Source organism: Oreochromis niloticus, linkage group LG11 (genome assembly GCF_001858045.2).
Source record: "Oreochromis niloticus isolate F11D_XX linkage group LG11, O_niloticus_UMD_NMBU, whole genome shotgun sequence".
Taxonomy (NCBI): domain Eukaryota; kingdom Metazoa; phylum Chordata; class Actinopteri; order Cichliformes; family Cichlidae; genus Oreochromis; species Oreochromis niloticus.
Genome location: NC_031976.2, coordinates 34758215 through 34784504, shown reverse-complemented (window position 1 = coordinate 34784504; position 26290 = coordinate 34758215). Strand labels below are relative to the sequence as shown.

Sequence of the window (26290 nt, the reverse complement as noted above, 5' to 3'; positions counted from 1 at the left end):
ACTGCAGAATTTACCAAACTGAACATACCTAAAATACCTCCACAAACTAGTGATCTATTAGACATTTCTACCTTTGCTAGGTAGCACTCAAAACACCAGTTGGTTAAAGTATTTATTCATATTTTATTAACGTGCAACACCAGTTAACTATTGTTTGTTATGACACCACCCCTCACTAATAAGTAAAGAAGAGAGACAGCAAAAGAGCTATGCAAATAGACACTGATGCTGATCAATGAGTCCAGCTTTACTGCCACTAAGCTTACAGTTAGTGTTGTTCTGTCTGTGAAGGACAGAATTTAATAGAAATCACCTCACTTGTTATGAGTTTGTTTCAGCTGTCAGTTGACAGCTGCCAACCTAAACACAAGAATCCATCAGTCAGAAGTCCTCATTTGGTCCTGATGGAGTGCTGTTAACCTTTAGATTTTGTGGAGCAGTCAACGAAATGATTTCTGCTCTCACTGGTCAGCAGCAAAAATAATAGCTGGTTAAACTAATTATTCATATTTCAATAATGTGCAACCCCAGTTAACGTTTGTTTCTAAAACACTATGACGCCACCTGCCTCTGTGTCTTTCTGTGATCTAACAATGTAAACTACCAGGTGGAATATAGGACACATGACTGCCGCATGAACCAGCATGGTTCTGCAGTACTTTAAAGTCCAAAATTAACTAATGACTCAAAAAGAGTCACTTAAAACAGGCCAATGTATTTAATTCACTTCTATGCTGGTCTGTGTTAACCATGCATCAGTGCACCAGCTCCTTCTGAAGTCCAAACAATCCAGAAGACTTTAAAATGTCTAAAGTTTCATACATGCACACAATGTACAAATACGGCAGTCATTTCAAACTATTTTTCTACACTTGGCTCTGGATGATATCATAGCGAGTACACAAGCCCCACCCACACACTGTTAAAGCCTTTTGTTTACCATGAACAGCCAAAAGAAGAGAAAACAGGACAATAAAACAACTGAGGACTGTGACACATGCAAAGCTACCCTTGCAGAGTCAAAGAACAAAACTATGTAGCTAGAAATGAGCATAATAAACTTCCTCAAAGACCAATCGGTTGAAAACATTTATTCCTATCATAAAGGAAAAATTTGTATCTGCAACAATAGATAAAACAACCACTGCTTAAAAAGTGAAAGCGAAATAGCACTATGGTGATAGCAGATAAGACTGAGGTTCTGGCAAGTACAGCTGTAATAAATTCTTTAGTCTAGTGTGGTACGGAAAAGGTGCAGTGAGCAAAGTAAGTGATACAACAAGCTTTCATTACCACAGCTTTTCTCATGGGAGTGGCAGCCCATGCTGTATTGGATTATAGTTTTTCAGGTGGAACAAATAAAACTGTTACACCTTAGTTTGCGTTGGCCTCTATTCTATCAACCGCATGAATTAACTAAACACAGACCGGGCATAATCCTGCTATCCACAACTTAACATGGGTGTAGAGTGGAGACCTGGAACATAGGGTGAGGACCTAATGTGTGGCCAGCATCTATTTACTGATTTATTTATTTTTTAACTTATATCATCTGATATGTAAAAAGTTTCAACCTGTATATCAGTGACATCCCTAAGTTGCACTTGTAGCCTAAGAACAATTTTGTATTTAATATATGTATATGTCAATGCTGCTCAAATACCTGCTTAAAATGAGTCTTTGTAAGTATGCACTGTATTTTGGGCCACTTAATGAATAAAACCTTTTTTTTTTCAAATGCAAGACAAACCTTTACTATAATCTGTTACATATACCGGCTTACATATTTTAGTGAAATGTCTTATTTGTTTTGATAAAGTGTACTTTACCTTTATGAACTAGAAACTCCTCTAATGGTCATAGCTATTTTGTTAAAGGCTACAGAGTTTCCCCAGTTTGGAGGATAAATCAAATATAGTTTATACTATAGTATAGTGTACTATGGTATATAATGAGTGTCAACAGATGCCTGATTTTTGTGTTTTTCTTTACACAAATAAAAATATTTTACTTATAAACAAACGAAGAAACAGTATAAAATGAAGAATTTTGGACTCAAACATGCATGTTTCCAAAGTAAAGCAGCTGCTGGCACCCAGGTAAACACCTCAGTTCACAGTATCTATCCATCCTGGACACAAATGGCCCTGGGCACTGGCAAGCTGCTGTGTCACAAGACTGGCAGGCAACCAGCCATGGTGGGGAGGGTGGGGCTGCAAAGAGTTTTATGAGTTGCTGTCTGGACATGGAGACCTCTTAGAGACAAGCCACCTATTGATCCTCGTGTCGCTGTGGAAGGGCAGGGACTAAAACTGTTTTTTGCCTTTTATCTTATCCCCTTTCTGTGTTTCTGAATAGTGCTACTTAAAGATATAAGAGCACAGATGGATGTGGGTTTTAAGTCTTTTTTGGAAATCTGCAAAGAGTCCAAACAAAACAAGGCTTAGTTCATGCCTTACCACCAGTGGGACACGCACACTTAACAGGAAAAAAAATCATCTGTTTGTCCTACTAACCTCATCTACTTACTTATTAATCTGCCCGTGTTTTCCTGTGGGAGTAGGCCAAACGGGCCTGGCCGTGTAACTGACACTGCACCGCTGACAGTGAGCAGCTGTTTGGGGGAACTCAGCGAGAGGAAAATTTAAATTTTCATACCCTCTGCATGGCTGAAACAGACAGGTTACCTTGTATAACACTATATTCACCAAGACAGTAACAAAGGATATTCAGCAAAATAAGTGCGTGACACATGTTTACAGCACTCTCATACTAACTGGCACAAAACCTTAAAGGAAGTCATACAGAAAGTCAAACAAGTTAAACTGGCTGTCCGTCATGTGGAAGTATAAAGCAAGACTCACTGTCTTTATTGCCACGTGTAACTGCAAAACAGTGTGCAAATAAGCCCACGACCATCATCTCATAAAACCTCATGTTGCCAGCGTCATGACAAACCCTGTTACGCAGGTCATACGAGTGTCTACTTACAACTCATCATTTCGGATGACAGCAGGGCATGCAACGCTTCAGAAGGTGAAAAAGCTCATGGCCCACTCCACACAGTTTTATTGTTAATGAACGATTACAAAAGAGCTTGCAAACTAAATTTTAGTGAAATACAGTTTAGCACGCTGGCTCAAACAAAGCCTTTGTTAATATGAAAGTAAGCGCAACTGCTTTGTACTGAGTTATGGTAAAAAGTCTTTGGGTGATATAAATGTATGCATTGTCCTGTTATTTTTTGATAAAGCAAAATGTGTTTTAAAGTTAGCAAAACTAAAACCAACTTTAGAAAAAAGTAGCGATTAAAAACATTTTAGCCACAGTCTTGGTGATTTCCCTTCCAGAACAAAACCTCTTGAGTGGGCACCATCACCATCAGTGTCACTGTAACCCGAGGCTACTATGAACTTCCAACCACATAACATTTGAATCCTGTTAAGAGATCTGATGCATATGATACACTGTAGATTACAAGCCACATATTTAAATTTGGATCAACCAAATTCAAATGGTTCGAGGAAAATCAAAGAGCAATAACTCAGTAATGTTTGTTTTGTTCCGTTCCACTGGATGCAGGCTGAGCTACTGCCTGTTTAGTGCACTGAGAAGGCAATTTAATAGACTGTATACGTGCGCCTATAATCCACATATTCACAAAGCAGCAGAGCACTTTTTGTTTTCAGTCTTCATTTTTTTTTTTTTTTTTTTTTTACTTTTACACCCTGCCAGTTTGGAAACTGACTTGCAGTCAGAAGGATGCTACACCCCTCTTAAAATACTCGCCTGAGGTGCTCTCTCTGCTGCTGTATGCATCAATATAATATGTTCCTTCAAGTGTTGAGGACTTGTATAATGAAACCTGACACACACCCTCAGAAAAACTGAGCATCGTGGTATGAAAATAGTTGCCACCATGAACTGATGGGCAGCTTTATCACTTTAATTACCAACAGTGAGATAATGGGTGCAAATATGAGGTGCGGTCAAAAACTTCACTGACTGAGCCTATGAAAATAAAAATGTTTAAAATGTTGATTAAATGTTCCCTTCATTGCATTCATATTAGTTGACCAATGCAGCAATATATGAATCCCTGTGATTCATGTCATCCTGAATAAAACAAAGTTGTTTTCTTCAAATTACAGACATTGTTAGAAAAAAAAGAAGGATCATTTAGGACATTATCTAACAACTTCTTGGCATAATTTATTCAGATCCATCCTCGTACATCACGCCCAGTTTTAAAACACTAAGAAGGCAACAATTAAAATGCTCACCTTTAAGTTTATAATCTATATTTTCAACACTTTCTCTTTCTTTACGTTTTAAACTGCGTAACAAAAAAACAAAATTGAAAAAAAAAAAATCTCTGCCAGACTGTGGCAGGTTTGTTTCACTTCACATTTATATACTCTGTTTATTCAGTTCAGTTTAAATTACAGTTCATGCAACTCTCATCCCTACATACGATCCTTAATATAATAACTGGGTCATTTCTGGCCTGCTGATTAAAATCCTCACCAACTTTAATACAGTGCTGCTTTTGCAACTGGTCACATAAACGCGTGTTTAACTGTTAAACACTGTTCTTCTTTATCAAAAGAAGAACAGTGTTGAGAAGAAAATCTATTTTTCCACATTCATGGCCAAAAATTGGGCTACTTTCATAGTGATGGTTAGCAAAGCTTTGAGAGTGACGCATTTAAACAGGAAGGAGGATTCATGTCTACAGCTCGTAAGTTGTCCAGCATAGTCATGCTGACAACCAAGAAAACTAAGCTAAAAAGAAGTGACAACCACTGTAGTTTAATTCTGATTTTGTTTTTTTAATTAAGCAGTTTGAATAATCAAAATAATGCTGTTGAATTGTAACCATCCTAATGATTCACAGCACCACCAACCCCTCCCGTCTCTAAATGTAGACTTCTTGCACCCTTTAGAGGTGAAAAATATTTACTTTGTGTATATAGACACAAATCAGTACATATGGAAACTTGAAAATTCAGGGACATGAAAATAATTTGATCAATTTTAATATCTTAACACACTGAAAGTTGTGATCATGTCACAAACTGCCACGAGACTATGCTGGAACGTACTGATCATAGCTCAGAGTTATCGAGCTGCAAAAGTCACTAGCAGAAAAGACAAATATTACAGTCAAAGTGCGCTGGTAGTTTCATTCAATTTTCCACACTGGTACTGATCAGCAGTTGCTTGTGTGTCCTACACTTCAAGCATCATCCTTCACAGCCACTGGAAACAGTGAGTATGGGTGGAGGGCTGAATGTGTTTTTTTCCTACTACACCATACCTAACTTCTCAACGAGCTTCCTCTTCACTGCTGTGTGTTTATTATGTGTGTGTTTTGTTTTTAATCAAAATCAGCAGTCAAAGCACACCCAGCCTGGCCTTCTGGATGGCTCTGCAAAGCGTGCAAATTTCAGAGAAGACACTTGCAATTCTCTCCGCTTTTACAGACAGAAGTAAAATACTGTTGTTGTCGAGATCCAAAATACATGTGTGAAGGTCATGTGCCTTTAAATAGCCACTATATTATACTATTTTAATATACATGTAACACCAATAGAGTGATGAAATGTGGAAATACTGGTTTTAATTGCACTCCTTTTGCCTAAGAGATCATTGACTACTTATCATTTGTTATTTAAATAGCTCATTAAATGCAAATGTTTTTCCTAGGTACCTATACTTCTTCACACAAAGACATTTTGTGTATATAAAGGATATTATCCAGTGGTTTTATACGTCAAACAAACTTAGGATCAAAGTGAGCTGTACATATGCCCTGTTCACTAAAATGAGTTTTGACACCCCTGCTGTAGGCCAAATACACTGAAGAACTTCTACCTCTGTCCTACTTTTCATGTAGGCTGTCTGTCCTGGTGTCCCGGCAAACAAAGGAGTCCACAACTACAAGACCTAAATAATTCAAGGCAGAGTGCAACCTAATACTTTCTCGCTGTGGTGATGTAGAGAAAAATATGGCAAATAAACCTAGTTCTAGTTTCAGAATGAGTAAAAAGCAGTGAACCCTGTGACCCGTCAGCTCAGGCAGGAGTCTCACACCGAGTTAGATGCTTATTCAGACTCAATAAAACCACTTGTTTTGGTTAGAAATTGAGTTGTGTGAAGAGCTGGCTCTGGTAATTTCTGTGAGCTGGTCTTTTAAGTCAATGTTACATCACACATGCACCTTAAATAAAAGGCGGACTCCGATAAGCTGGATCGTGACTAGAAGCTCCCAGAAAAAACGAGATGATGATTTAACTTACTTCCACAGGCAGATGCACAACTACTAAAGAGATCAGCTGAAATTGATATCAGTGTTCACACTGCTTAGCTGACAGCTTATAAAGCTAAGGCAGTATTCAGAAACCAGTTCTGCTCTCCGCTGAATCCTAACGCTACACACGATGATGGCTTGTCCCCACTGCTGACTCGGAGCCAGCTTTTAATGGCTAGAACTATTCTTTGAAGAAAAAATATCAGGGAACAATAAACATGCTTACATAAACGCATTTGAGACGTTCAAACGCATGAGGTTCATGCACCGTTCACACATATCCCACTAACTTTATTTGCACCCATTAGTAATTATAATCGTCCATTTAAAGTCTGCCAGACATGTGCATGAATGCTCACCATAAAGAAGTCCTGTACATTTTTTTCAGTTATTAGAACGAACCGTTACATTTGGCTAGCAAGTGGCTACTTCAAGCCTGGCTAATCAGCAGCAAGCTAACGGTAGCTTACGTTAACGCTAGGAGCTGGAGTATCCCTCTACTGCTTACCTTTAGCGGCCTCGCAGATGTTGTTTTCATCGTCCCATTCAGTTTTCCAGCAAGTGCCAACTTGTAAGTAGCAAATACGTTTCCAGTACCAACGACTTCTAACTTTTTAGTGTCCTCATATGGAGAACGGTGCGTAAAATCCCAAACCGGACCACCAGCGACAAAGTAATTTCTCCACCACTTACAACAACAACGTCAACCAAAGGTTTCAGACGGCCCCCGAGAGGACTCGGCCAATCAGAGGCGGGAGTTTTCTTTTATTGACGTTTATGAAAACCAATGGTCGGGCTAGAACATTTTGACTGACGTTCCCCATTAGAGTAAACACCAAATGAGAACGCCAAACATCCGCCTGCCAATTGGCTGCAAGAAAATGAGAGGCCGGTGGTTTTTCGTGTCAGCAGCCAATGTCAGTGCGGCACTCAGGCCAGAGTGACAGGTGCTTTGGAGTTAACAAAATAGCTGGGGCGTCACCGTGGCCGGGATGAGGTCATCCAGGATGATGTAAACCCTACGTCATTAGCGATGCTAAATAAAACGCAGCAGGGTACACGTCTGAGCGTAATCCATCCTTTCTGGAATTGTACAAACACTAATAAGTTGTGACAAAACGTGTACATTTAGCATGGTTAATATTACTCACAGCTTAAGTTTTTTTTTTTTTATAGGTCTCAGTACTTTTCATGACCATTAATGTCAATTTTCGCATGCAAAACGTTTTTTGTGGTTTTAAAAAATAAATACTCATGAAAGACAAACTTAGTGTTTCGTTAAGATGTTTTAGGGAATAGCCCACCAGGTTTCTTAAAAGACATTTAAAGCTCTTCCTTGCGCTTTAATGATTCATGGGGGAGTGTTTAGTGGCTTCCTCTGAAAATGGTCAGGTACAAGGACTGAACTGCAACTGAATGAAAGAAAAGGAGCCAATGTCCCCCCCCAAACCCTTGAATAAATATAAAGAAATAAGAGGTAACTTTTTCACTAAGTTACACACCTAATTAACATTAAAGGTAAATTTAACTTATTTTGAAAGTAAAGATAACCTATGCATTATCATTTCCCATTCTCATTCAGAAAGTATTATATGTGCAAATCCTAAATGTTCTTTTCTACATTCTTCATATGTATATGATGTCTATATATGCTATAATTTCATGCAAAATGAGCTGTTATGCTGATTTCTCTGTAAACTGTTATTTTAAAGACAAAAAGACAAACAAATCATAGGTTTACATTTTAAAAATTTTAATTTTCCTTAGGTTATATAAAATAAAATCCAAGTTACAATGAGCAAACAGAAAGAACTGTGAGGGATTCATGAAAACCATAAACATGTACATGTCTGTCTGAAAGTAAAAGCACAAATTCTCTGTTAGATCCAATTACCCAGCTACACAACGTTTACTGAAAATATTGTACAAAAACTCCAAAAGTTGCTTCGTAGGAAGGCATTAGAAGCCTATTAACTGGTTATCAAAGTGATGACTTCCTCCATTCAACGCCGCCTCCTGTCTGGACTTCTGCTGCGCCTCCGTCCACCAGCCCTAAAACAAAACACACATTAAATCAAAAAGGAAAATCTTAAAAAAATAAATAAAGAAATCAATTCAAAAATCATCGAGTTTCACTTAAATACCTACACTGACAATATGGGTGGTAAAATGAAAAAAAAAAAGGATCAATAACAACAAGGTGAATATAATATTTATTGTAGTCAAATCTTTATAGACTTTATATAGAGTTTATTTTATTTAAATTTTTAACTCCATACCTTTATTGTATTTTTAGATTACAATTTATTCAAGGTTCAGATTTCTACTTATTGTATTCAATTGACCCGTTTTTGTCTAATTTTATTGTTGTAATTTATTTATTAAGCTATTAAGCTGTGTTTTATGTTTTACCTGCTTTAACATTAACTACAGCATAAATAAAGTATATTTATAGTAACTTGTGGAATAGCTGTAACAGTGACTTAAAAAGGTGTAGTTTATTTTTCTTGTTTAAAAACATGTTTAAAACTAGAGTATTAGAAAATATATAAATCAAGAATGAAGAAGAGCAATATTAATAATAATACTGAAACTCCTGGTTGTTTTGTGTGGATTATCAAATTATTACAATAATTATTATTATGAAATTTAATTTACTTACTTATCTAAGATGGAAAGTTTTTTTTGTTTTTTGTTCGTTGTGTTTTACTCTTTTGCCTATGTAAATGAGCTGCTTCCTAAATGATCTTTTGTTAAAAGGGTTGGCATAATGAGCATTTGCTTCAGCCAGTACCTTTTTGATTAGCTTTTATCTCACGCTTTCTTTCTTTGTGGTAGATCTTTATTCTGTATTCATTGGGGGGGGGGGGGGTTCTTTTTTAAATTATTGAGTCCCTTCATTTTTTGTTTTTTTAACTTTATTGAACCACTGTGTTTTGGATATTGTTTTCCATGTTTGTTTTTAACAATTGGACTTTAGGCTACTTATTTCTGAGCTGTGTTTAATGTTTTGTCATCTGCCACACAGACATTTAAAGTAAATTGTATCTTATCTACAAAACTTAAGTAGTCATGTCATCAGTAGTGGGTGGCTGCGTGGTAAGAGGGGGAAAAAAAAAAGATCACTTATGATGACAAAATCCTACTGAAATGAATGTACAGAGTATGTTTCTGTACATTTTTCGAATATCATCGAGCTTGTTTCTGCTCCAAGATGGATGAAGACACAACCCTCACCTTCTCTTGTTCTTGGGAGGCCCTCTGACAAAACACCAGTCTACACTGATAGGCTGGCCCATCATGTCCTGACCGTTGAGCCCTTCCATGGCTGCTTGAGCCTCTTTGTACGTCTCATACTCAACCAGTGCATAACCCTGGGGACAGAAGACTGTGTGAATTATTGCATATTTATGTACACAGTAAACCAAATACTTCAGTTATTGGGAAAAACACATTCTGACTTTGTTGTACAACAATCTGTTTTTGCTTCAAACTGCCTGTAAGGAAAACTTTTTACGTTCCCCATTCTTAGCTGACAGAGGTAGAATTTCCTTTGGTCCTACTTTACATAAAAACAATGCTGCCACCTTGTGGTAGAAAAGAGGATGTGTTTCTATATTTAAAAGGAACAGTTTTAATTTGCACCTCCTTGCCCTCACCTAGTTCCCCATCGTTAGACTTGACTGTGCCCCCACTAAATTTTATTTCAGCACGCCTTACTGAAGGATGTCTGCATCCCTGAAATGCAACTGGAAAAGAGAGAAGAGGCATGCTGAAGGAGCTATAATCAAAGATGATCAGATGCATCCTCTGCACAAGTGTTTTTCCCGCATGGAATAAGTGTTATACACAGCTGAAATACAATGACAATGGTGGGATGAGGACTCTACAAATAGCTGTTCCTTTGCATTCATGCAGTTGTTTCAGTTTGGCTGCAGAAACAAACTTGCTCTACTTTACCATTTGTGTGGAATAAAAACAAACAAATGTGTAATATCTGTATATTCCTGATTTGAATTTGGTTAAGTTGACCTAACTATAAAATAGTGTCACAAGCCACTGTTAAACTGACTTATGGGATCATAAAAAACAGACAGCGCACAACAACAAAACACTAAAAGGACAATGAAATGTGCTTTTGGTAAAAATTTGACGTCGTGTGTAAAATTTCCAGTTTGATCCACATCACATGTTAAAAATGAGAACAATCTGATCAGAAAACCAGCAAGCAGGTTACCAATAATTCCATTTTTCACATGAACAGAGGAACAGTATGGGATTGTTAAACCAAAACATAATCCTTTACAGAAATTAAGGACATTTGCAGTATTAAAAATATTTGGATTTAGGGTTTAGTTTAGCGATAATTAGAACAAGTCAGAGAAATGTTGGTTACTTTTTTGGTAACTAACTTGACACTGGCACTTCTCTTTGTATGAAATCAGTTAAAGTGTGACTCGGTGGATGGTCTTGGCTCTGGCTTCTGAGTTTATTCTTCATGGATGGCATCGTGGTGTCATCATTAAGGGTCAAACAAACATGTTATGCAGCCAGGTGTTGTGTATGCAGCTGGAAGGCAACAGTGATCTGTCTGGGCTCAAACCACCTTTACCCCAGAATGAAGCAATGTTTTCAACAAGCCATTTTTTCCCCCACTCAAACACAATTGGATGTAAAAGCCAGTCAAACAAAACAAAAAGAGCCAATTTAACAGTTTAACAGAAGCGTTGTTTGGGGTGTACAATCAGCCTGTCTGAAAGATCTACGGAACAACCCCACGCCTCCCATTCCTCAAAGTATAGCTGCAAACCACACTGAGGTTCAACTCCAAGTAGCGGGCTAGAATCAGGTATCACCAGACAGCGAACCTGTACTAAGCCAGGGTTATCAGCTCACGCACGCACACAAAAAACCCACACAATAATAGTATGTGGTTTTTGTTGTTGTATTTTTTTACCTTAAGGTAACCTGTTCTGCGATCAAGGTTGAGATGGAGGTTTTTGATTTCTCCAAACTCTGAAAACTTGTCATGGATGTCCTCCTCTGTGGCCTCCTCATGTACACCCGTCACAAAGAGGATCCAGCCCTCCACAGCTGCAGCAAGGAAAGGAATCAGCATGTAATGAATCAAGTACCACTTTCAAGTGTATCAGCTTAAAAAAGACAAAAAACAAACAAACAAAAAAAAAGCGCTGTATTTGAGTCATAAATAAAAACTAGTTGTTGACAGTGTGATGCCAAAGGTGCTACGTTGCAATAAAGCATTTAATGTAAAATAAAAAGCTTTGCTTTGATATTAAGTCAATAAATAACAGAAGTGACACTTTTTTGGAAGCAAGTCTGCTTTTTTGTAAATCTGAATGGATTTTAATGGTACCAGCGTAATCCTTCTTTTGCTGTTGATTAACTCTGAGATTTCTATTCACACATGTAGCTTGGACTTTATACTATTGACCAAACTTATCATTACAAGCATTGGAGTTGTAACTCAAAAAAGCAGCAGCATTGTCTTACCGGTTACTTTTAGAAAAGTAATGCATTACTTTACTAATCACAAGTTATTTCATCATTTTACTTTTGCATTACTCTGTAACACAGCCTGTGGTGCTGTAGTGAAAGGTTTATAAATTGACAATTATGAGAAATTGCACCACACAATTGTAATGAGGACAAACACACAAATTATTTTTGTGCTTAAGTATTAAGACAATGACAATTAAGAACATGTATTTAAATAAGTTCTAACATGTTCTACCCAGTAGTGATTATCACATCAACAGCAAATGATGTAAGATTACCCAGAAAACCACTGGTACTTTCTGCTATATCACAGCAAAGCCACAGCCTGCCGTTTCAAGTTCGTGACATAATCCTTTGTTAAACCGTTTCTTTACTCACATCTCTGAGGGCCTGGCTCATCCCCATCTTGTTCCACAGTATCATAGTCCTCTTTGGTTCTGGACCGGGCTCCCTCCTCTGGAAATATCGACAAAGAAACACTTACTGTACTGCATAGCTAAAGTAAGAGAGGCTATGTAAAATATCGCCATCACACCAGGGGTCACTCACCTGAACCGAAGCCTCTTCCTTTCCTCTTCTTGGCTTTCTCTTTCAGCTTGTGGATGCTCTCTAATGAATGAAAGATGAACAAGTCAAAGCCAGCGCACGTCGCTGCAATGCTCTCTTGACTACAAGTTATCAACGAACAAAATTCGCCAATTTAATTCAGCTGACTAGGAACATGTTTAACATGCCCGCTCCCCCCAGTTTGAGCCGCAAAAACAATTACCCGTTAGCTGCACTAACCGCGAATTAGCGTGTTAGCAGCTGCTAACAACCCTCACAATGAGAGTTAAGTTACCGGCCAAGTAAATTTCCCCTTCAAAAAGAAACAGGTGAACTTTAAAGACCTCTATGTCCGTAGCCTCGCTAACTTGTACGGAGCGACTGAATAAATCAACTATACGGCGCTAACTCGCATTAGCATGTTAGCATTGATCGGGCCTGCCACCACGCAGTCTAGCTTTTGTTCCGTTTACGAACATGGCGGCTGCGATTCGGACCTCAATAATTACACATCATTTGAACGCGGGGACAGTAAAGTATTTTCCACTAACAGTGAACATAATATGATTACCATCACCATCCTCATCCATAGGAAAGTCCTCGCCTCCCGCTTCATGAAGGTCCAGCACGTCCGCCATGATGTCTCTGTGTGTATGCGTCTGACCAACGTAACGTACGTACGCAAAAAGCGCTGAGAGGTAGGCGGAAGTTGCCAGTTTGTATAAAATAAAAGTCAATATATTAAATAAAATACACAAATACAAATGAAAATAATATATATATATATTTTTTTAAAGGTAAATGGTAAATGGCCTGTATTTGTATAGCGCTTTACTTAGTCCCTAAGGACCCCAAGGCGCTTTACACTACATTCAGTCATCCACCCATTCACACACACATTCACACATTGGTGACGGCAAGCTACATTGTAGCCACAGCCGCCCTGGAGCGCACTGACAGAGGCACTATTATTTTTATCACAGAAAGTAAAATGGCTCAAATCAATTTACACAAACAGGCACAGTTAGGTTTTTAATGGTGTAGCTTTAAGATACCTGCACTTACAGCACTGTGCAACTTGTCATTTCTCTATATTTTGTTTGGAAAATAAAAAAACTGGTGCAATGGTTTATTGAAACATGTGCAAACCAATGACGCAAACATACATGGAAATACAGTACACACACAAAAACAAGTTTATACAATTCTAACAAGCTTGAAAGGCAGTGTTTGGTGTAACCACCTTTATTCAGTTGAACTCTCTTGGGCACCTTTCTTGTCATTTGTGTAAATAGTCTTCAGGAAAAGTTCTCCAGGCTTCTTACTTCTTGGGACCACCAGAGCCCCAAAGACTCAAATACAACTGCAGCAATGTGCTGTGAGGCAATGTGCAAAAATTGCAGTGATAGTAGAAGAAACCTGATTCATCTACGAGGACCCCACCCAACTCCACTCACTTCCATTGCAAGTGGAGTGTATGATTTAGTTAAAATAAACATATAACACTGCAGCTAATATTTCAGCACACGTGGTATATAATATTAAATACTTTTAAGGTGCACATTTTGAAATAACTTTACAAAGCCATTTTTGTCCATTTGATTTAGATCGTGATCATCAGTATTTCATTTTTTTTTTACTTAATTTCTTTGAGAACTGTAGATAATAATTACATATAGTCTGTACATGCAAAACAAACACAATGTTTTTAAAAAATATTTTCAAATACTTTGATTTTAGCAAGGCAAACAATGGGACATGACATAGACACTCTTTACATATATCATGGGGTTTTCTTGCCATTTCCAATGATTTGTTGCAGAGTACATTAGGGTTTTGTAGAAAACTTTGTATTCAGTGTTAAATTGTCTTCATTTATATTCTGGTGAGATGATTAGAAACATTCACTCACTTGCCGTCAACTGTAATCTGAAGACTTATTAAACATGTCACATTTCAGGGAAAACAGTGTCGTTTATTTGTTCTCTCATCCTGAATTTAAACATTTCCTGTGTTTCTCCAAAAGTTGAATCTGTTCATCTGGACGTAGCGTTTTGTGGGAGAAACGTTTCGTCACTCATCCAAGTGACTTCTTCAGTGTCAGCTGAAGGAACAATGGGCTGTCAGCCCATTGTTCCTTCAGTGGGCTGTGAGGTCCTTCCTTCAGTGGGCTGTGAGGTCCTCACAGCCCATTGTTCCTTCAGTGGGCTGGTTTCAGTCATTATGCAAATGTACTGTTTATAAGGTTTGGGGAAACCTGCAGTCAGCTGACACTGAAGAAGTCACTTGGATGAGTGACGAAACGTTTCTCCCACAAAACGCTACGTCCAGATGAACAGATTCAACTTTTGGAGATTTACTTTCCTGGATGATTGAGAATGCATCAAGACATTTCCTGTGTTTATTACACTGTCATCTAATCGTGCTTAAAATCCACAGCGAGACAGTGTGCCTGAGGTTTATGACTCACATCTTCAAAAATTCATGCTCATTCAATCTCTATTACAGAGATGCTGTGATTTCCGATAACACATCCCATTATGTCTGAGTTACTCTTATGCTTTGACATAAGTATACACAGACTCATTTTCAATTGCTATTCTAATTTCACTGTATGACCTGGAAACAGGAGATGAATGTGTGTATTTTCACTCATAATAGTGTCTGCTTATATTACACTTACTAGTGTGAACTGGCTCTAATATGACTTCTGTATCATATGTAATCTTACCTAGTTTACAGGGAATTGCTGTTCCCTGTCATAAATTACAACATAAGATAAGGCGAAGGTGAAAAGAGCAGCATTTTTTTTTTATCTTCATCCATATTTTAGGCCGTTTTTTGGTTGTTGTTTTTTTTGAGGATTTATGTGTTGAGTTTGTTGAATTTTACTTTAAACAACTAGAATATCTTTGTTTGAGTTTTGGTTTTTGTAAAAAATACATTACAAGACCAACAGAGGGCAGTCATGAATCCACTCACGCTTTTGACCCATGTGTTTGAAAGTCATATAAAAGCTGTTCATGCTTGTATTCTGGTGTCATTCTGGTATACTGAGAGCTATTCTTACTGTGAACTGAAATCAAGTGTCGGTAGAGAAATGACTTCAAGCAATGTGTAATCTGGTTAAAGGGTAAAAGCAAAATAGTAGAAAGATGAAAGTAGTTCTGATAAACATCTTTAGTAAATGTACTGACCCTTATATAGTGCGTTTCTATTCTTGCACAGCACTCCAAGCACTTTATACAACATGCCTCATTCATTCAAGCCCTTTTATTCTACGCTTTCTTGTATCTTGGCCAAGGATAGTTGACATGCAGACTGACCTGCCCTACTTCCGGAGCTACAGCCACCCTTCCAAGCCCCATAGTAAGCATATATTGTATATAAAAGTAAGTGTGGAAGTGCCTTTAACCTGCACTGTGTCTAAGGGCCAGCAGGGAGCGACTCCTTTTGGATACCAACCGGTCGCAGCAGATGGCCTCCCCTCCCTGAGCCTGGTTCTGCCGGAGGTTTCTTCCTGTTAAAATGGAGTTTTTCCTTCCCACTGTCACCAAAGTGCTTGCTCATAGGGGGTCATATGATTGTTGAGTTTTTGTCTGTACCTATGAAGCACCTTGAGGTGACTTTTGTTGTGATTTGGCGCTATATAAATAAAATGGAATTGAATTGAATTGAATATGATTTAGGGCATTCGAGTTTTTATAGCTAGTCCAGTGTAGTTCTTAGAGGGGAATCAAAGTATTTGTAAGATCTGCCAGATGGTGGATTCATTTAAGTACACTAATGTGAATATTGTGTAGAACAGGGGTGTCAACATGTGCTGCGCAGGCTTACCGAAGGGTCTGGTCTGGCCTGTTGGACGGCTTTGCAAACTGTGAAAATTGCTGAAAAAAAAGTATAATTTCACTGTGATCTATAAGTTTTAATGTACATGTAATGACATTAAATTGAGTGTGAGAAACAGACATTCTTGCAAAAAAGTCCAGCTTAAAATCAAACATCAAATCTTGTGCAAACTACCTCTGTATTAACATTAAAGGCAAATCCTCTGTGCAATAAGCTGCATTTGTCCAGTTCCAGTTGTCCAGATCACCACTTATTTTGACTTCAGCTGACTTTGTTCCAGTTTCTCACAGTGCAAATGTGTTTTGAAAGAAAAAAATAACACCCAAAGCATTTTGGGCACTACAACACATCAGACTTAACACAAGCAAACATCACAAAGACAGTTTTTACATGCTACAGATATGAACGTTTCTTTGTAATCACTTTATTATGCTCAAAGGGGTGCAGTGCAATATCAGGAGGTACAAAGACAGACAGATATGCAGGTTGCCATAGTGACACTACAGACACACAATGTCCAACCTTGCCTGCTGCTGTAACAATAAAGGGTGAAAAAGGGAGCACAATGGGTTTAAAGAAAAAGATAACACTTCACAAATAATTTTAACAGTCCAAAGATTTATTCAGCAAGATTAAAGGAACTGTGGGTTTTTTTCTCTTTTGTAGGTGGTGATACATGTCCCCATCTTGATTGTTTTGATGTGACTTACCTGGTTTTTGACTGGTCTGCAGAGATGTGTGCCTTCTCGTGAGTATAACAGAGTGAAATGACACTCACCATGTGTTGGTTAGAGTGCCACAAACATATATCTGAAAAGCCCAGCGTATAGTCGCTTTTCAAAAATATGTTACTTAAATATAGAAAAATGCTAAGCAGTTTCATGTAAGAATGTTGACTTTCTACTAAAATAGACCCACAAGTCACATGACAGTTTCTACCCAAAACCACAGACTGTATATCAAAGAAGGACGCAGCCACAGTGACAGCATGTTTGGAAGGTTTGTTTTTGCTTGTTTTTGTTTTTATTGTTTTACACACACACACACACACACACACACACACACACACACACACACACAAATTCTCGTTTTCATATCTTAGTGAGGACATCTAATTGAATTTGCTTTCCCTAGCTGTTTACCCTCACCCTCAAAAATAAATGCCTAACCCTTATCCTAAACCTAACCATAACCTAATTGTAACTCTGACACTAAAACCACATTTTGAGTCTCAAAAATGCCTTCAATCTTGTGAGGACAGGCACTTTTGTCCTCACAAGTGACTGTTGCTCCTCACAAGTAATAATAATAATAATAATGATAATGGATTGGATTTCATATAGCGCTTTTCAAGGCACCCAAAGCGCTTCACAATGCCACTATTCATTCACTCACTGGTGGAGGCAAGCTACTGTTGTAGCCACAGCTGCCCTGGGGCAGACTGACAGAAGCGAGGCTGCCATATCACGCCATCGGCCCCTCTGGCCAACACCAGTAGGCGGTAGGGTAAAGTGTCTTGCCCAAGGACACAACGACCAGGACAGAGAGCCCGGGGATCAAACCGGCGACCTTCCGGTTGCAGATACGCTTCCCAACCCCCTGAGCCACGGTGGCCCCCGTATAGAAACATTCAATTTTTCTGCCCCTACAAAGATGTCTAAACAGGTACACACACACACACACACACACACACACACACACACACACACACACACACACACACACACACACACACACACACACACACACACACACCTGATAATTAGCGACACACATCAATTAATGACTCAAAGCTCAGCAGACAGCTGTTGGGCACAGTAACTTGTGTTGATTTCCGTCTGTCAGTCAAAGCTCCAAATAACAAACTGTAAGTCCCAATAAAAATTAAACAATTAAGTTATTAAAAAAAATTAAACCTTTTATATTTGCCTTTTAGGTGAATTTAGCTTTTGAAGTCTAAAATGTCTAAAATTACCAGGCTATAAACATGTCTGTTTCTGCTGTAAAGTTGAGTCTGTGGAGACTGGGTAGCTCTTGGAGTGGGCATTTGAAGAATTACAGTTTTTAGCACTTTGGTGATGGTTCGTTTTTCCGCCACACAGGTTGCTGCATGTTTATTTTTATCTCTTTGTTCATTTGAGTATCGTGATTTCTGGAAAAATGGCATTGCTGCTGCATTTCTCATGGTGTTTGGGCACTGCAAGACAAGTCCCATATATTTCCAGTTAAGAAAGACAGATATCACTACAGATAGTACCTTTTTTAAATCGACTAACTCACAGCAAAAGAATTAAGATGGATGAATAGCACAGGGATAAACATACATATATGATTTTGTTAGTGATACAATGTGAAAAAAAAGTGAAACGTCTGAGCTTAATGTTGATTCAACACTTTCAGGCATCATCTGATGATGCTGTTGGGTTTTAGACACATGTGACTAACTTCATCTCACCAATGAAGTTAGTCAGGTCTCGTATTCATAGATAATCAAAACTGCATGTTTTTATATTGTCAGTAATATATAGTTTAATGTTGATTATTGAAAAAAGAAAAATACAGCTATAAATGTTCACAAAGACTGACAGGATTTCTAGGGTTATTCTTTAAAAGGTTTTCTTTAACTCAAACAATAACCTGTGACTGAAAACTTAAAGAAAAGAAAAGAAAAGAAAAGAAAAGAAAAGAAAAGAAAAGAAAAGAGAAAGTCATGATGGCACATATTAGCCATTTCACTTTTTGAAGTTACCTTGGCCTCCAGTACTACTATGAGGAACCTTGGGGTCATTTTTGGCCAGGATGTTTTCATAAACGTGCACATTTGTAATACCTTTTTCCTTCGTTTGTCTGTGCAATATTGATAAAATTAGGAACATCTGCCTCAGGGTAATCTTGAAAAACAAGTGCATGCATTTGTTACTTCGAGGCCGGACTATTCTACAACACCTCATTATCAGGTTGTTTTAAAAGCCCCCTAAGAAGCCTCTAGTTGATCTAAAATGCTGCAGTGAAGGTACAAACAAGGAGTTGAAACACAAAATGTCCCGAATGATCAGGCCCCATCACATCTTAAATACCTCACATTATCAGAGCCCTCTCCTATGGAACCAACTCTTTCTATTTTCAGATCAGGCTTCAAACTTTCCTTTTTGATAAAGTTTATATTTGGGGCTGGATCAGGTGACCCTGCACCATTTCTTAGTTATGCTACTACAGGCTAAAGCCGCTGGGATACTTCCAGTGATGTACTAGGCAGTTCTCTCAGTCTCCACAGGTTTAAATGGCACTATTGTCATTAACATCTGTCTTCTCCCTTGTTGTTTGTATTCTCTCCTTCCTGTCATCCCCTCAATAGACAGTTAACTACTGGTTCTGTTGGACATGTCTTCCTGTTAAAATAAAAGTTCTTTATCCCCACTGTTACCAAGCTCTTGTTAACCAGGACTGATAGGTGCAAGAACACCAAGGACTAAGGTGTGTCTCCCGCTCCTCTCTTCTGTTTCTGTTTCTTTGTATGTCTCTAGACAAAGAAGGTATTGCTTGTATGGTTAAAGTGAACACACTGACTTTCTTTTTCCTCTTCTTTTTAAAAAAAAGTTATTCCTATTTTCATTTGCTTTACTTTACATCTTACATCTGTGATTCTGTGAGGTGTGCTTCCATTTTTTGTAATCTCTCCTAGTTTCAGTACTGCCTCACTGACCTTTCAACTTTCCTTAGCACCCCCCCACCCCTTCATGCTTTCTATTGAGCTAACAGTTGCTGATGGTAAGATGTAATTTTCCACTGATTACAACAGAATTCATATGATGTAAATGGTTGAAGATCAAATACCCTCGATAATATATGATAATCAAATTTCCAATCAACGTTTCAGCGTCTAAATTTGAACTTTTCTTTTATGTAATTTATGTGCGAATTACTGTAAACTCCCCTTTTAAATGAAAGAACTGGCCCCTGCATTTACCAGCATTCACTGGTCTCTACAATGTTTTCACTGTTCTCACTATAAGAAGGCTTATCATATAATCCTGATAGTTGTTGGATTACCATTATACTGTAATTTTATAGTTCTTTTTGTAAATCAAATAAATCATTGTAAAATGAATGAACGTAATCTAGATCTTTATTTATATTTAAAAAAAACCCTGCATTTTTCACACTGTTGTCAGTTTTCTTGACATCATCGCTGTACCCTGAATTTATTATTTCTCTGTTTCTTGTGACTTGTATTTTTATAGTAATTTGTCACAATCAGCAGGTTCAGCATCCAGCCTCTGGTTGAGAGACTGAATATTCTTTAGCGCACAGGCCAAAGCACTGCAGTGCTGCAGGATCAGGTCAAAGCTCTGGTTCAGCACACTGGAGAACTTCCAGCAGGTGATGTACTAGACTCGACCTAAACGAAGGCCATTTTATTACAGAAATAACAGTATTTTCCTTATCCATTCAGAGAACACCATTATTAACAGGTTTGAAAGCCATCTGTTTGAGTCAATTTGCTATTTGAATTTTTTAAAAATAATCCTTTAACCCTCATCCGTGGATTCAGTGACCAATCTTTAGATCCGTAATTAAATTAAACAGGCACTCATCTGTTTAATCACAGCAACCTTTAGTTTTAGAGAAAAAGTCTCCTCCACAAGCATGTAAAGAGGTAGCAGATGTTTTTATTTTTCATGTTGACAGAGTTTTAGCTGAGATTGAAATACACAGCAAAAATGTTATCATTAATATGTCCACAACAAGCTTCTAAAGCAATACACTGTAAAGATGGGCTGCAATGATGATTTTTAACACTGTTAAGGCAGTTTGTTATTGAAATACTACAGTTTATGATAAAAAGGCAATTCTATTAAGTTTAAGTTGACAACATTTTGTGTTCTTTCTCTTTGTAATCATCTCATATCAAAACAGAAAGGAAGGAAAAATACATCCCCTACCACAGGCCCTCCATTTATGGGCCTGGACTCAATCTGTATACAAAAGACTTTTAAATATAGATATTCTGAAATCACATAGAATTATTCAAAAACTCTTGACAATAGCAAATAAAAAGTCAGATATCCTTTCCATCTTCCCAGTAGCATTGGTATTTTGCATGCTACGAAGGAATTTTATTGCAAACAGTACAGTATGGGTCCCAGTTATAATAAGAATGAAGCTTGTAATCCAAACTTGTGCCATTTCTAAATCGGGATAAAGCTTTACACAACCTCCTTTTATTCCAATAAGTCTGCTGCACACAATAGTAAGGCATCAGAGTGTGACTGCTTTGCTTTCTATGGAGGAGACTGGAGAACTTTACCTTTTTATCCAAAAAAAAGGTAAAGACATGACTTAGTCCTGCAGCTTGTGTCACACAGCAATGAGGGAGACAATGATTTGTTGTCCTTTAAAACAACAAACAACAAAATCACTAGTCTTCCATGCTGCTGTGGACGTCCACATCCATACAGTTAAGGCCATGGGATTCACCTCTTTCCCCCATCAAGCAGCTTCTTTCTTTAACTTCAAATGCAATAAATAATTTTTCATTCCTGATGCAAAAAGCATCAGTTAAATAATCACAGGGTTAAGCAGCTAAGTACATCTAAATAAAACACAGTTAACACTGTTCGGTTCTTCTAGTCTTTATGTGTCACTGACAAGTTTCGGGCCATACTCAAGGTGGCCTCCTTGAGCTAACATACAATCCAAATCTTCCTGTAAAGACAGGCGCGGGCTGAAGGAGCTTTCAGGGAAACCACCTTCAACCCAAACTTTCCTCAGTTGAAGGCCGGAGCTTCACAGCAGAACTGGCTGTGCTAGGCGGCCTTCTCCTTGTGCTCACAGAGATTAAATGATTCAGTTGGCAGCCTGTCAAGAAACCATCTGTAAAAGTGCTTGAAACCAGTATCAAAAGAAACACGCTTAAAAAAAAAAAAAAAAAAAAAATAGACAAACTGTGTGGGTTATTATTTCAATTACTGCAGTTATCTCTGTGTGACCATTATCTTTCATCTGCCATTTTTCGTATCTGAAAGCAGGAATCACAAAGCCTTCATCTTACATCTCTGCTGGCTTGAATACAGAATTTTATTCCTTTTTGCCTCTAACTTGTATTATTAAGTACAATTTTACTCCTGCAGTTTCTCCCTCTTTAAATATGGAACTAGCGGAGGGTTAAGTGTTTGGGAGCATGATGTTCTGGAGGAAGGACGAGGCCAAAAGGATGGACGAAGGCACAGAGGTTTGAGGCAGGGCCCGGGGTCACCGCCAGGGTTATCTGCCGGGTACAAACTGTGTGATCCAAGGCTCAGCGCGGCTCCTGACCACCCTGCAAGCTGAAACAGAGAGAAAACACCCTCTAACCAGCTGTCGTGTGGTGTTCTTATGTACCAACATCAACATTAATAAGCTCAGCTGTCCATCAGCAGCGTGACTGCAAGAGATGAATGGCATTTCAGAACGAAAGGCCTCCTCTGAAATGATATGAATAGATTTAAAACATTTAGCACAACAATCAGAAAAAAATCACTTCTGATTAAAAGCAGCTTTACAGCAGAGTAATGTGAAATGCTGCAGTGTGAAGGAGAGCAGCAGTGTGCCTGGTAATTGCTCCAAGTCATATTTTAAGGAAAAATTTTCAAATCTCTGCTCAAATATCAGACGAAGCTTCTTTTCTTATCACGTAATGAACAATTTAGAGAAAACAGGATATTCTAATATTTGCTTTTCTTTCATTAGTTTAGACCAAACTAGAAAATAATCTCCAGATTAATCGATAAGAAAAAGATTATTAGTTGCACTCTTGGAAGCAGGAACAAACGCGGACACTCTGAGGCTGTGTGATCTGTTGCCACAGGATTTTCTTCATTTTCCACCAGTTTTCGTTAAATACTTTAGGAATCTGAAAAATATGTGTATTATTTTCCATGAGAAAGAAAAACAACACCTTTATCTCCCTGAATAAACCAGCTGCATTAATTTAACGCTGCACTCTGTTCCACAAAGTCAACAAAGTCTGCGGGATGCAGGTAAGTTTTTTTTTTTTTTTTTAATGTCATCGATAATGATCAATAATTTAACATCAATAGGAGCATTTTGGACCTCTGCAGTCAGCTTTTGAGGGCGGACGGTCTTTTCTTATTGGCACGTTGCCATTTTGTTAATGCTTTAGCTGCATAGGCACATATCACAGCAATGGAAACATTGTGGTTAACGAATTACACGGGCATGTTAGATGCTCATGTTATTTAAGACCAGCGCTTTCACTTTATTTGCTATATCAGAGCAATAAGCCTATATATTTAAATGCTTGCAATGTTTGCTGTGAGATTATCCTCTTTAGTTCAAGCTGATAAAAACAGTTAATGGCTCAAATCTTGATTTTTTTTTCTGCCCCTTCAATTTGTGTAAAATTTAAGTGTGTAAACTGATTCTAAGTACATTTAAATCCCACTATTTATGCAGAGAATGTAGTAAGTATTTACTGAAACTTGAGAGCACATCAGCCAATAGCGCTGCCATCTCACCAGACCATCTGAGTCTGTGTGTATGTGTATACATACAACGAAACCTGATTCGCTTGAGTGTGTATGCGTGTGTATACATGTACAGAGTGTAAGATGCATGCCAGTCTTAGGCGTGTGTGTGTCTTAGACAGTGTTATTAGTGCATTTAAGCACCGCTCATAGTGAATAAGTGAGAATAGCCTGATTTGTCACGATGTTACATCTCTGTGCAGCAATTTGATGCCAAATGCGAAGATGCAGACACAGAATGGACCAGTTGCACAATTGAAAATCAATAAGAGAAAGTCGGTGACATTGACAGACAATGGCAAGATAGTCACAAATTATTAGTCTTTGGAAAAGCAAACCTAGATTTCTGCAACGGAAAGGCTAAAAACGCAAAATATTTAAAAGGCGACAAATGAAAGTTAAGAAAAACAATACAAGAATATTCAGTGTAATGAGACACGGATTTCTTTCACGGTAAAATTGGTGGCACTTACCATTTCTGAATTAGACACCTGGGGTCATCCACAAGGGCGTCGATTCCAGGCGCACAAAAAAAAGAGCAATTTCACTGCACGAAGAGAAAGAAGGTGAAAAAAACCTTTACTTTATAAAGGAGAATTGAAAAAAAATTTCAAAGGCTCTCAGAAAAGATGCTGAAATGATTGAGTTGGGGGGGCGGGCGGTTGAGAAAATGGAAGCGTTGAGGGGGCCAATCGCTCAGATCTAAAGACAACAGAGTCTGTATTGGCCTCTGAGGAAAATAGGCACAGTCTGTCTCCATTGCCCAGTGGAGAACACTGATAGATGTGTTTTTGCTGGCATGGGTTATGTTTTTACTCAGGACTGACAGACAGACAGCCCCCATGCACACAGGTGCTATTCAAGGAAACTGTGTAAAAGTGACGTCACTGAGAAAAATCTAGCCCATAAACCTTTTCAGCACTTAAGCTCCGCCCACTACATGTTGCTCTGTTCATATTTTTTTCCCATTTTCTCCATTTTTCTCTCTCTGTATCTCCACATCTCTCTCTCTGCGCTCTTTGTCTGACTACCTTTGTGGGTTTAGCTCTCGCTTTATCAGCCTCTCAGTCCATAAAGTGCATTTCAACAAACTAGGAGGCCATAAACACTTGCAGTAAACCTACAACTAATCTCTTTATCTTTCCATTCCTGTCTTCATCACTCTCTTTATCTGCCTCCATCTCTCTCTCTTTCTGTCATACACACACACTATAGGTTGAACACTCTACACTGTACAAATCACTGAGTGTTTGTTTTCATTCCTCGCCAGCACAATATGTTTGTTGGGCTTTTCCAAAATGCACGCAGCTCCTGATGTGAAACCAACAAACGAAGCTTACCCTAATTTTCATAACCCTCCAATTTGGAGCGAGGCTGCCTCTCTCGCTCTCTCTCTCCCTCTCTCTAATGCTGAAACACCACTTTGTGAAATTACAGTACAATTTTGAAAAGTAGAAACAGGCAGCAGGCAATTCAGGTGCTCAGCCTCCGCAACAATGGACTGCTGGCCTTGGTGATGGTTGCTAGGCAATGGAGGAAATACAATGGCCTCCTCTGAAACCAAAGGCCCTTAAGTGGACTGACAGGAGCGAAGGCACACACACACACACACACACACACACACACACACACACACACATATATACACAAACTCACAAAACGGAGCGATGCAGGGAGGAGGAGAGTGCAAGTGAAGCCGTGCACCTCTATGCATAGACGCTCGACCGAAATATTGCAGTTACCTGCTCCTGACCGGGTTGATCAGGCAGGAATCTGTTCGTATTTGGAAATCAAATCCACAGATACGTCCTGGACACATCTGTGCATATATGAACCGTGCCACATGCACGTACTGAAAACACAAGTTGAGAGGTCTCTCTGTTTTTGCACACAGCTTGGGAAAACCCAATAGTGCCAGATAATGTTTCAGACAGAGCGATGTATTGACCAATCACTTGGTCAATATAGCAACAATCAGTCTGGCAGGCTGTCTGCCCTTCCATCTGTCTGTTATTTTTCCTTATCCACCGCTCTGTCCTTGCATATCACCATTTATCTGCTGCCTCTCTCATCAAACATCCACTCAATCAACCAGCTAATGAATCAATAATCTGAACGTAGTCACCACTTCAGGGAACGTAAACTTGCTCAAGTACTGTACTTGAGTACAATTGTGAGCTACTCACTCCCTTATATAGTGTATATCTAACACTTCACCTATGCAGATTCAGAATACGATAACAATTAGGCTTTCCCCGGGAGGGAATTTAGACATTACTCTCATTCATTTGTCACAGTTCAGGGGAAGTTCCTGAGTAGATCCAGCGGTTAACACCACTGTATCGCAGGCTAGTAGCAATATAAAAGGGTCTTTTATGCAGGCTCGTGGTAGAACAAAATATTAAAACCAGGAAACTTTCCAAAAGATAACCAGAATAACAAAAGGTAAAGAAAACAATAGAGGATTAAAAAATGGAGGGGAAAAATGTGATGATCTTACAGAGATCGAGGTTGTAGGTACTGAGCTGGCGTTTTC

The 26290-nt window shown here is 38.4% G+C and overlaps 2 protein-coding genes across 4 annotated transcripts in view; both read right to left on the bottom strand.

The window, feature by feature from the left end:
• Positions 1-7061, bottom strand: part of otud7b (OTU deubiquitinase 7B) — a 46691-nt gene extending 39630 nt beyond the window's left edge. For both annotated transcript variants that reach the window (XM_013268394.3, XM_013268395.3), the window contains exon 1: positions 6822-7061. The gene's annotated coding sequence lies outside the window, so the exon portion shown is untranslated. The remainder of the gene's footprint in view (positions 1-6821) is intronic.
• Positions 7062-8049: 988 nt separating this feature from the next.
• Positions 8050-13082, bottom strand: rbm8a (RNA binding motif protein 8A). Of its 2 annotated transcripts, none has more exons than XM_005472823.3 (6): positions 12951-13082; positions 12383-12442; positions 12212-12289; positions 11271-11407; positions 9551-9687; positions 8050-8365 (listed from the first exon to the last, which is right to left on the bottom strand). In XM_005472823.3, the coding sequence occupies exons 1-6, from the start codon at positions 13015-13017 to the stop codon at positions 8317-8319; spliced, it is 528 nt and encodes a 175-aa protein (XP_005472880.1). In that variant the 5' UTR covers positions 13018-13082; the 3' UTR covers positions 8050-8316. The 2 variants fall into 2 exon arrangements, with proteins under 2 accessions (XP_005472880.1, XP_005472881.1); XM_005472824.4 differs by having other exon boundaries at positions 12957-13082.
• Between the last annotated feature and the right edge of the window lie 13208 nt (positions 13083-26290).

Excerpts from the sequence above, each read along its gene's own strand:
- rbm8a (XM_005472823.3), bottom strand. The coding sequence starts at position 13,017 with ATGGCGGACGTGCTGGACCTTCATGAAGCGGGAGGCGAGGACTTTCCT. Across the intron at positions 12,290-12,382 it reads AGGAAGAGGCTTCGGTTCAG|AGGAGGGAGCCCGGTCCAGA; the intron begins GTGAGTGACCCC and ends CGATATTTCCAG. Across the intron at positions 9,688-11,270 it reads GCAGAACAGGTTACCTTAAG|GGTTATGCACTGGTTGAGTA; the intron begins GTAAAAAAATAC and ends TTCTGTCCCCAG.